Source organism: Podospora pseudopauciseta (assembly GCF_035222475.1).
Source record: "Podospora pseudopauciseta strain CBS 411.78 chromosome 2 map unlocalized CBS411.78m_2, whole genome shotgun sequence".
NCBI classification, from domain to species: domain Eukaryota; kingdom Fungi; phylum Ascomycota; class Sordariomycetes; order Sordariales; family Podosporaceae; genus Podospora; species Podospora pseudopauciseta.
The window spans coordinates 611,188-622,889 of NW_026946663.1; the positions used below are offsets into that span (position 1 = coordinate 611,188).

Below are 11,702 nucleotides of genomic sequence, written 5' to 3' on the forward strand. Positions count from 1 at the left end.
CTGGTGGGACTTGAAACAATGCCGACGGGGGTGTCGTGCAATGGGCGGTCGGGTGAAATGCAAACATGTTGTGTTGTATCTTCAACAATGTTGCATGAAACGGAGCCCTCTGCCGGCGCGGTTTCCGAAGCAATTTGTCGTTCACAGATGCAACTAACAAAGATAAGGAAACGGGCGCTGACACTTGTCTTACTCATATGAGCTTGACCCTTGTGACCGCCCGCCCCAGGGGCCCGGGGCGCTGGAACGCCACAGTGCACATGCACCGTCTGGGCCTTCTCGATTGGATGCCAGTGCCAGGGATCAGGAGTTGACCTCCCCAACAGCAGTGCAACCTTAGCCCGGAGCAAATCCAACGGGCCGGCATCCTGCTTGACTGACGGCTGACATGCTCGAACCGGCAGCTGCTCCAGACCCGGCCCATGGCTCCCAAGAGCCCAATTTCAACACTACCTGGTCTAGTTTCCTACACTAGCAGTTCAAGCCGAACCCGAGGGCATTCGACGGCATCTCAATTCCTTCCGTCGTCCGGCATCTCGGTGAAGCGTATCAAGTAAAGCAGGAATCAATCGATTGACCAAGTCAGTCAACAGTCAACAGAGAGAAAGGATCAAGGCGCAGCAATCATTTCATTCAACTTTGTTGAACTCGTTGTGGCGATTCAAAGAGGTTAGCGTGGGTTTTGACTGGTCAACGCACGCCGCGCGCTTCCTCTTCAATCACCTCCCAGCTCTCTCCGACGGCTTGGGTCACCCGCACGTCTTTAGTCAGGTCTCCAGACAGTGCGAGCCCACCCAGCGCAAAGGTGGGCCTACAGCAGACAACTCAACCAATCACCAAGCTCGAGGCCGCTAGCGTACCGCGGGCTTTGTTTCCTGGGAAAACCGCTCGCCACCTGACACCAGCAGCATCCCAAGCCGACACCTTGCTCAACCCGGCCTAGGGCTCTCTTTTTGTGTGTTTGAGCAGCTGATGAGACAGCTCCTTTTTTCTTCCTGTCTTTGTCTTCTTCTCGAGTCCTTCAGCCAGTCAGTCAGTGTATAGTCTGCATGATTGATCGCAGCCGACATCTCCTCCATCCACCGTCTGCTGCCAAGTCCCCGACCACGAGAGCCACGCCGGTTCAGCGTGGCCGCCACGGCGCTCAAGCCCGCGCAGGAATACACTACTCGGTAGCGCAGGAAATAGGGAAAACGCCCAAGCCCTCATAAAACTATCGACCTCCCCTTCCCCTTCACCTTCCCCTTCCCCTTCCCCTTCCCCCCCGTCAAACCCATCCCGAACAGCGGTTTCCTGTATGCCGTCGCCCGTCCAGCTGGGTCGGCCAATTCGAAAAGCGTCAATCAGCCATGTACGGCCAATCCGTACACTGGCGCTCGACGCTCAACCACGATGCAGAGGGGGACAAAGACAACCGAGACGAAGGCAGGGCGCCCCGACAAGACTATGGGCACCACCAGGATGAAGACGAGCAGCAGGAGGAAGTCGAATTTGCCAGTCGAATTGAAGAGTGGAGGAAACAACGAGCTCAACGCCAGCACCGAGATCATCAGCACAATGGACAGCGTTATCGGAGACATAGGGAGAAATCGCGCCAAGCCTCATCGTCACCACAGCCGGCCGATTCACCATCACCCGAACCGTTACCTGGGAACGCATCACCCCCAGGACGATCAACCGTCGACAGGTTGGCCCGCAAGCTGAGCAAGCAAAACTTGCAACACAGCAACCGTGTAAATGCACAGTCGTCAATGCCAATGGCCCCTTCGCCATTGCAATCGATGCCTCCTGTCGTGCCTGAGACGCCATCCATCGCCGCAGAGACGTTTACAACGCCCTTTCCTGCACATGTGGAGGTGGATCAACAATATCAACAACCCACATCGTCTCAGCCACCTACTATTTTACCAGATACAGCTGCTGAGAAGCCCGAGGATAAACGACTCGACTTTAAGGAGCTTCGTCGACATGCCAGCGCGCGTGCACTGCAGGCTCGCCTACAGGCCATGATTGACAACGAAACGCAGTGCAATGTACGCAGCGAGCCTATGCCACCACCGCCACCGCCGCCGCCGCCTGCAGCGACCATCCCAAGACCGTGGTTGGCACCTCCTGTGGGTGAACCCGTCATCATCGAAGTTGACCCAGACTGTGCCATGCCCAATTGGGACAACAGCTTGGAGGTGGACGAAAACGACACCAGTGATATTGCGCTTGACGGTTTGGTGTCATCTGCACGCCACGCACATGCTCCCAGCGGTGTTAGAAAGCAATCGATTGGGGGTGTCGCTCTCCGGTACCGGTTGTCCGTCGACGCAGCGCTTCGCTGCCAAAACGTGGTCAGAAACCGCCCCAGAATGCGAAAGAGGGACAAGTCGCGCCACGGAAGCACCGTCTCCTCTGCCATGACGTCGGCCATCTCTTCACCTGTTGTTGGGCCCACCATACCCTCATCCTCTTCCATGCCGCCACCACCACCACCCTACACTCAACCCTAGAAGGGTCCGTTCTTGTTGTACATTTTGGTTTTGATATTCAACATATATGGATATATGATACCCCAGCCGATCGATCCCATCTCACCACTTACGAATCGGCGGCTGCTCATTACAGTGTTTTTATCTTTTCTTCACTTTCTGGGTGTTTCAACAGGAGTTCGAGCGATGATCCAAGGCTTCGGCGTCAGGGGTTCTCAGGAGAGAAGCATGTGTAGCTTGTCTTTGTTGGTTTTTTGTGGTTTTTTTTTTTTTTTTTGTTGCATATATCGAGGAGTTTGGGCATTCTTTTTTGGCTTATGGGGGCAGAACTTTGGGGAATACCCACACCACCATTTTATAGGGGCGTTGCAAAACATTTTAGACACATGGACGTGCCAAAAGGGCCATTGAGCACTATTATCTTGTTTAGCCGGCGCAGTCTCTACACACAAAGACCTTTTTTTTCCTGTGTTATTTTTATTATTTTTTAAGCTGTGCTATGGGAGCACATTCAAGGCTTTTTTGGCATAGTGCGGGAAGAATGGGGAGGGGGTCATGGTTGCAACAATGTACGAGAAACAAACTGATTAGAGTTTTTTTGGACACACGGCAATGCATCACCATTCATTGTTGACGGGGAGCTCGCTCCTTGTCATCTTTTATTTCTTGGCCACACTGTTTTCTTTCACAAATGGATCTCGTCAGTGATTATGTTTGCCTTGGATGTGGATGTATAGATCGTGGCAAGGGAGGAGTCATTGGTCAGTGTCTCCAGTTCACTTTTTGGATTGAACTTTTGGTTTTACATACTTCTATAGGTAGAGTTCGGGGAACTTTCCGACGAGATGTTCGAAACCAGCGACAACAGAGGTGCCAGCTGGGATGGTGCTATTGTATCGGGGCTTCTCGGGTGAATGACAATCGCTTGCACATATCACCCGCGGGGGTATCTTAGCATTCCAGTCAGAGCCGATGCCTTTGTTGCGTGCTGAGAAGCTACCGCACAGTATGCTCGCTAGTGGTCTTCAAAGACAAGGAATTCGGGAGTAAGCCTTTGTTTTGTTGGTAAGCTTGCCCACAGCTCTCCACCTCACTGGACGAGACGCCACTGATGAGGCGTCAAGGGGGGTGCCTCGAGACGGCCAGAACCCAAGTCCACCACGAGATCGAGTGGGTGTGATGCGCCTGGAATGGATCACCGTGTCGAAGCAACCCACCCATTCCTCGGCAGGACAGGGGCCTCTTCTGATATGAGACCCTCAAGTACAAATGTGTTGAACACCCCCATCCCACCCCTGAACGCTTCCATACCTTGTGTTGCCGTGGCAGGTTGGCTTGGTTTGTTGATTTTTCTGCCGCTCAACCCCTACACCAACACCAGCACACAACAGACGCCTTTTTTTCTTTCTCTTTCTTTGCCCCCAACATGGCATACTGGGACAGTCAAACACTCGTTACCAGAAGACACACACCGCACAGCACCAGCACCAGAGCTCCATAGCAGCAGGACCTACGGCGCCGACTCGACCAGACTGCGATTCGCTACCGACCACGACAAGCAATGGCTGGCGTCGAGGGCGTGGCTTTCGTGACTGGCGGCCTACCCCTCGCGGGGAACAAACAAAGCGGCAGCTTCTACAGCCATGACATGGACGAGGCAGGATCGACCGATTTCTTTGACCAATTTGTCATGCTCGATGGCTCCGACTCGGAAACTACCGCAGAAGGAGGCGGCGGCCTCGGCCAGTTTTGCGGCGCTTCTGGCCTGCCCATGTCGCCACGGCTCTCGTCCATCGAACCATCACTGTCGATGCCCATCGCCGCCGAGACTGGCTCGGTCAGCGGGCGGGCGGCTGGGACTCACGGGAACTTCGGGCCACCGGGAGCCATCCACGGCAACGTCAATGGCCACAGTTTGCCTGCCGGTGGCTGGCAGGGTGCCGTCAACTCCCCTATCATTGCCCGTCCTCGTCAGTTTCACCAGCAACAGGCACAGCGACTTCAACGATCGACGACCAATATTGGAGACCTCAAGATCAAACCGGATACCGAGGTTGACGGCCTAACCTATACCACCAGCGGGTTTGGAGAAGCTCTCGGTGGAGGAACTGTGTCAGACTCGGAGCTTCTCAAGCTCGAGGGGCTGTCGATGCGCGCGACAAAAGTCGAAGTGCCTCAGCCAGCCGCTTCTGTTCCTCCCTCGCCCACTCCTCTGGCAAGCAGTCCCAAGAAGACTAGTCGCCTAGGGGCTTTCTGTTCGAGATTCCGCAGCAAAGCGGCTTCCACACTTCAGGGCAAGTCAAAACAGCAACATATGGAGATCAAGCAAGAATCCATTTCGACTCCCGTCATTTCTTCTGCCCAGATGGGAGGAGGGACAGCAAAGCCTCGGCCAGGTCGACCAAGACCTGTCAATCTGAATCTCACCAAATCACAACTACCCCTTTCTCCACCACTGACCGGTGCGGTGCCTACCTCATCGCAGCCACAGACCATCAGTGGTGATAAACTGATGAATGGCAGCAACAACAACAATAATAATATGAATTTCGTTAACGGTTTCATCGACGACCCTTTTCTAACCGGCCAATTCCTGAGAGGGGGACAATTCGCCGCTCCATTACCAATGAACAACAACAGCAACAACATGCCCCATACGCCACTGCAACCCCCCCTGATCGATAGCATCCCAGCCTCCTGGCAACTCCCCGTCACATCCCCAGGCTTCGTGTTGTCTCCCAATGGCGAAATCAACACCAACTGGTGGGACACAACCAGCATCGACGCAATGGACACCGACCCGATAACCAACCTTTTCCCTCCCACCACCTCCTCCACCACCACCAACCCCCGTGACGCCTCCCTCAATTTGGCTATGCACTTCCCCCCAAACTCCTTCGAGTACCCCCCAGAGCAGAAGACTTTTCCGTCTCCCAAAACCTAATGCTTCACATGCCCCAACCCCGCGGGCCCAACTCTGCAGTCCTCCACCCTCAGTACCGCGCCCAGATGCAACAGCAACAATCATCATCCTCCTCCTCCTCCTCCTCCCGGCGTCCCAAACCCCGCGCCCCTTCTTCAGGAGCCCGCCACCACCACTATACCACCTCCGGCCCGGGCATGTCCCCAAGGAAAACTCGCACCGTCGTCTCCGGCTCGTCAACAACCCCCTCCCCAACAACAACAACCACCACCTCCTCTTCCAAACCTATCCCCACTGGCGGTAGATCACACCGGAGATCAACAAGCATGACCACCCTCCCCTCAGGCACCCTCCTCGACCCCCCTTCTACTTCCCAATCATCCTCCGCCGCAATAAAAAAACGCCGCTCCTGGACCGGCCGTCGGGTCTCGCATTCCTCATCGCAGATTAACCTCCATTCTCTCGCCTCTCCTTCCCAATCGTCGCGAGGTCATAAATCCACGCGCCGGACAGCGTCGTGTTCGTCGCTTGCGGCACTGGCTGGTATGGGTGGTGTGGAGCATAATGGTGGTGGAGGGGGGTCATTTGTGAACTACACGCCGAACGACAAGCAGCTCCTCATGACAGGGGTCGCGCCGAGCGGGAGCAGCAAGACAAAGTTGCGCAGAGAGAAGGAGGCGAAGGAGAAGGCGAGGGAGTTTAAAGAGCGGTTGGCGAGGGCGGTGGAGGCGGCGGGGGGGGATTTAAAACGGTTGGAGGAGGTGGAGGAGGGGTTGACTTTGGGGGTGTAAAACCGAGGGGGTAATCAAGGCTGACAGCCGGCCGAGAGTTATTTTCTTTAACTTTGATTTCAAAGGGCGTTTTGAATGGCCGGGATGTTCTCTTGGATATGGGGTTTCTTGTTATTCTTTTTTGTTATGGGTATGTTTGTTCACGGTTACCAGTTTTTATTGATATCAGAGGGCCCTTTCGCTTCATTTTGGGACACACACACACACACACACACAACAAAACAAAACAAAACAAAACAAAACAAAACAAAACAAAACAAAACAAAACAAAACAAAACAAAACAAAACAAAACAAACCACAGCAATGACAGACTAAGAAAGAGAAGAGAAACTACGAGACAGAAAAGACACTCCTTGTATTATTTTAATAGTTGGGATAGTTTCTTTATTTGAGACCAAATTCAACCTATTTACCGCTAACACAACTGAGCTTCATGAGTGGGATTTACTGCACTTTTTACACATTGGTTGTGTAACATAACAAACCCTTGGACGGTGCATTGCATTTTCATGTTTTCTAGACTTTGAGAAAAAAAAAAAGAAAAAAAAACTTTAAAGACTTTGGTGTTTGAAACAGGTTTCCAAGACCTTGATAGTCAGTCCTTCAAGACGTTGAGTCAAGCAATGAGGGGTACCAGACGTTAAGATAAAAGACAATCCATAACACCAGAAAATAAAGTGCTTGGCCTGGAGACAGATAACTACATCAATGTCAGTGGAAGCTTACATGTCTTCATTTGCAGTGGTGAAACATTATGGCGGCATTATTGTGTAAGCAAGCAATATCCATGACAGACGACATCACCTGCTACCAAACTCCCAACCCATTCTTACAAAAGCAACGTAGCACATAAAATCCAATCATCAAACCCACCCCCCCGCCACGTCACTCCTTGACAGAACACACCCCTTCCACCCATCTCGCGAACCTCACGACCGGGGCATCCACCCCCCTCCAGAATATATCCGACACCCAGATCACCGCCGGGACAATGACCAGAGCCGCCAGACCAAAGCCCAGGTCATACCTCCCCTCCGTCTCCACCCCCGTGATCCTTGTCCAGACAAACCTCTCAACAGCATACCCAAACGTATGCAACACCGGCCCATGCATCAAGTACATCGCATAGCTAATCCGTCCCAGATACTGCACCGGTCCCCAGGCAAAAAACCCCTGCCACCCCTTACACCTCCCCACAGCCATCACAAACAACCCCGCCCCGAGGCTCTGGTAGTACCTATACCTCTCCTCCTCCTCCCACCACCCCGGTATCATGTTCGTAAGCGTCACCCACCCAGGCGTCCTCTCGCTCCCCACATCAGGCTGGCTCATGAACCACAACCCCACCAGACTCACCACCACCCACCCCCACCCCCCTCCTTGCTTTCTCTTCCTGTCCTTGCTCCACACATCCCGCTCCGCCAAACCCATCCCCCACAAGAAAAGCACCACCTCCCACCTCCCGCTCCCAAAACAATACCCCACCACCCCTCCCCCCACAGCCCACCGCCTCACCCCCCTCTTCACCCTCGCCGTCCCGACGAGCACCAAAAACAAAATCATGCTAGCCCTAAACTCGACAGGTATAGTCCAGAGGTGAACATCCATCCTCGTCAGCCCGCCCGCCACCTCCCAATCCCAGACATGCACAAACTCCCCCACCCCCTTTCCCCAGTCCAGCATCTGCTCTGCCGTCGAGTTCAGCGCCTCATAGTGGGTCTCTTGAACATTCCGAACGTAGACCTCATCGTGCGCAAAGTCACACATGGCGGTGTAGGCACCCATCCGGGTGAGGATGACGATGAAGAAAGCGGAGATCGCCGGCGGGAGGAACAGGCGGAGGCAGCGCCGGAAGATGAGGCTCGATAGGGCGGTGGAGAAGGCCGAGCAGTTTTGGGAGGCGAGGAGGGTGAGGGGCTTGAGGGATAGAGCGTAGCCCGAGATGACGAAAAACACGGCCACCATCGGGGGGCCGGAGTACAAAAGGCGGATGAAGGGGAGCTTGAAAGGGTGGAGGTGGTCTGGTGTGTAGGGGTTGGGGGGGAGGGAGGTGGTGGTGGTGGTGCTGCTGTGGAAGGGGGATTCGTTGTAGGGGCCGGAGGAGGATGCATTGTGGAAGTCACCGTCGCTGTCGTCGAGGGAGGGAGGTGGGGGGACATACCCGTACCCGGTGGCGATGGTGTAGCAGGTGTAGAGGTAGTGGCAGAAGAAGACAAATAAAGCGGCCAGGCCACGGATGCCGTCGAGGTAGGCGGTGGGAGACTTGGGGATTGGTGGGACGTAGCCTGGTTGGAGGAAGGAGGGTAGTAAGAAGATGAGGGTGCGTTTCAAAAGGGAGCGTGGTGGGCGGTGACAGGGAGGCAAGGGGGATGGTGGCGGGAGGGTGAAAAGGGGGTCGTGTGTTTCAAGGTAGGGGATGAACTTCTCTGTTTCGTCAAATGATGATGATGATGAGGAGGAGGATGAAGAGGATGAAGAGGAAGAAGAAGAAGAAGAAGAAGAAGGGAGGCTGAGGGTTTCCTGGTATGTGAGGGGGGTGTATCCCGCCATGATTTGCTTGTTGTTTCCGGTCAGGGGAAAAACGGGTACAGGACCCAGACGGCACCGAGTATTTGACCAGCCGGCTGAGGATGGTCTGCGATTCGAAAATGAAGAAGAGATAATCACGGCTCTAACTGACAAGAGAACGAAACACAGAAGGAAAATAAATGAGAGGAAGAACAGAAGACATTGAGATGATATGAACCTACAGAAATAACCCAACCTCTTGCCATGCCGAGAGAAAAGGGGGCTAACCAAGACGAAACGGTGGCTAGCATCTAGCGTCAACTCTCCATGGTCACCAACAGTCGTACCCTTCCGCCGGTTATTTTCGGTTCCTGGCGTTTCATCCGAGATATCTGCAGCACAAGGCTAGAGTCTCTACATGAGGGGGTATGTTGACTGATGTTCATGATGAGGTCTTGATTCGCCCAACATCATGCCAGCAAAACCACACACAATGGATGGTCCTTGGGGGATCAAACAGGTCCATTATGAAAGGAAGCATAGTGCTCGCTTGTGGGGATAAGACCGATTGCTATCCAATATCAGCCAGTCAGGTCAAGTCAAGTCTCTCAGGCAACAAGAGCGAGGACGAAATAAGGTTTACCAATCCAGGGGGCCATGGGCCTGAACGTTGAACCAAGCATTCGGGTCGCCCCACCGTTGTTCCCCGGACCCCCACATCCCGATCTCCCCTTCTCCTCTTGTTCCACTGCCGCCGAGTGCCGCTCGATCCAGAGCCTGGGGAGCAGAGCCGGGCATTCCGAGGTATGCCCTCAAAAGTCCGAACTGTGTCTGTGGGTCCCCTGTATCCATCAGTATCCATCAGCAACAGTCAAGACGCAGAGAAGAGATATGAATAACATTGTCGGTGCGCCTGCAGCAAGAGGCGCGTCTAGGATCAGTCGTGCTGCTCCAAACATAGTACCTACGCAACTCCTGGAGAAACTACTTTTTGGTTTAACGTCACAGCTATGAAAACTCCCGGCTCTAATCCATGTGCTCCCAAAACGCCCAGACTCCGTGCCCGCTCCTGTGTGTATCATTCTGACACCCGCTCAATTGCTCAGCCAGTCCAGGAATTCTGGTGTGAAGTAGCTGATGATGATGGTTGCTCCCGCCCTGAGAATGCCCTCTGTGCTCTCAAACGCCATGGCCTTGAGGTCAAAAACACCAGCCTTGGCCGCCGCATGAATCATGGCAAACTCGCCGCTGACCTGGTAGGCCGCAATGGGCAGGTCCTTGCCGAGCTCCTTAGCATCGCTGATAACGTCCAGGTACTGAGAAGCCGGCTTGACCATGATGATATCGGCTCCCTCGCTGATATCACGGATGATGGCCCGACGAGCGAGGCCACGGCCTCCAGGGGGGAGCTGGTAGCATCTGCGGTCACCAAACGAGGGCGCCGAGCCAGCAGCATCGCGGAAGGGTCCGTAAAGACATCCGGAAAATTTGGCAGCATACGACATGAGCGTCACATTGTGCACAATACCCTCCTCAATCAGCTTGAGCTTGATGGCTCGGATGCGGCCGTCGTTCATGTCTGAAGGCGCAACGCAGTGAGCGCCAGCCCGAGCGTACGAGACCGCAACGTCGGAGATACGGTCAACAGACAGCTGGTTGTTCAGGCTGCCATCGTCCCTCAAGATACCGCAGTGGCCATGGGAAGTGTACTCGCAAAGGCAGACATCGGCAACGATATAAAGATGGGGGAATCTTTGGCGCAGAAGCTGGATGCTGCGAATGACGGGACCTTGCGGGTCGTCGGCGGAGGTGCCAAGGGCGTCCTTGGTCCCTGGTCTCAATGGCACACCGAACAGAATGACGGAACGGAGACCTTTCTGGACGAGCGGCTCAAGGTACGGAATAAGCCTGTTGACACCGCGGCGGTATTGGCCCGGGAGAGAGGGAATAAGCACCTCCTCATCGTCTTGATCAGACACGAAAAGAGGGTAGATGAGCATGGACTAAGAAACAAAAGGCGTCAGCTGATATTTGCGGGGACGAGCAATCCCAAAAAGGCGCACCTTGGTCAATTGGCGCTCGGCCTGCCATGACCGCGCAAGAGGATGGCTGTAACCAGCATGCAGCTGACTCGAGATATCACCAGAGATGCTGACACTTGTGGCAGTAGTGCTGGCGTACGACATGGCTCTCGAGATGTGCGATGTGCGGGAAGCAGTGTCGTTGACGGTCGAAACGGAGGCGTCACCTCGTCTGCGCGCTACACCGTTGTCGCGGAGGGACAAGTCCTGAACGAGGCTAGAGAAAGACATATTGGACGATGGCAACAGCAATGTGTGGCAAAGTTGGAGGAGTTGAGAAAGAGTGTAAGCGGGCGACCGATCAAAGAGTGACGTGAGTCAATCAAGTGTTCTCGGCCGTAGTTGAAGGAATTCTCGAACTGAAACGTATTCTCTCAGGACCACCGCCGATCGAGCCGTCAGGGGCCGTGCCGCACGAGGAGAGAGAGCGAGGTCCGCCGCCGCGATGCGACAGTGATTGATGGCTGGATTTTTGGGGCGGGCTGGAAGGGTCCGGTGTTTCCTGACAGGCTCAACAGATTGGCAGTCGGTCGATCGGTAGGTCAGGGCAGCATTCGGAGTGGGAGGAAGAAAGGCACAATCTGTATATGAATGAGAAGAAAATGTCGCCTCCGGAAATCTGGGCCCGAGGCGGGATCAAGGACAGCGAACGCCGAAGCAAGTTGCGTCTCTTCACAGGCAGGTGACAGCAAACCATTAGGCGTGCGATGCCCCAATCTGGTTTCGTGCACTCTCGACTTCGGCCTCGGGAATTGGCGGGGTTGCTCCACCCCCGGTCTTCTTCCGCTGCCTTTCACCAATCAGCGCACAAAGATTTCAAACATTCGGCTGGCCCCACTCCGCTGAGAAAATCGCCATGGTCTCAACGTCCAACACTTTTTTTGTGTCGTCGGCCACTCCAGGACCTCCTCGGCTTGTGAG

The 11,702-nt window shown here is 54.5% G+C and overlaps 4 protein-coding genes across 4 annotated transcripts; 2 read left to right on the forward strand and 2 right to left on the reverse strand.

Moving 5' to 3' along the window:
* Positions 1-1,349: 1,349 nt before the first annotated feature.
* QC763_201330 (uncharacterized protein) lies at positions 1,350-2,498 on the forward strand (the record flags this gene model as incomplete). Its single annotated transcript, XM_062909170.1, has 1 exon — positions 1,350-2,498. One exon carries the CDS (start codon positions 1,350-1,352, stop codon positions 2,496-2,498), a length of 1,149 nt encoding a protein of 382 aa, XP_062767928.1.
* Positions 2,499-4,038: 1,540 nt separating this feature from the next.
* QC763_201350 (uncharacterized protein) lies at positions 4,039-6,191 on the forward strand (the record flags this gene model as incomplete). Its single annotated transcript, XM_062909171.1, is given in 2 exon segments — positions 4,039-5,378; positions 5,390-6,191. The coding sequence occupies 2 exon segments, from the start codon at positions 4,039-4,041 to the stop codon at positions 6,189-6,191; spliced, it is 2,142 nt and encodes a 713-aa protein (XP_062767929.1).
* An 886-nt stretch (positions 6,192-7,077) lies between these two features.
* On the reverse strand, positions 7,078-9,782 carry QC763_201360 (uncharacterized protein; the record flags this gene model as incomplete). The annotated part of the gene is made up of 3 exons (XM_062909172.1): positions 7,078-8,816; positions 9,344-9,477; positions 9,601-9,782. 3 exons carry the CDS (start codon positions 9,780-9,782, stop codon positions 7,078-7,080), a joined length of 2,055 nt encoding a protein of 684 aa, XP_062767930.1.
* A 12-nt stretch (positions 9,783-9,794) lies between these two features.
* On the reverse strand, positions 9,795-11,489 carry HEM2 (Aminolevulinate dehydratase; the record flags this gene model as incomplete). The annotated part of the gene is made up of 2 exons (XM_062909173.1): positions 10,764-11,489; positions 9,795-10,703 (listed from the first exon to the last, which is right to left on the reverse strand). The coding sequence occupies exons 1-2, from the start codon at positions 11,010-11,012 to the stop codon at positions 9,795-9,797; spliced, it is 1,158 nt and encodes a 385-aa protein (XP_062767931.1). The 5' UTR covers positions 11,013-11,489.
* Positions 11,490-11,702: the final 213 nt, after the last annotated feature.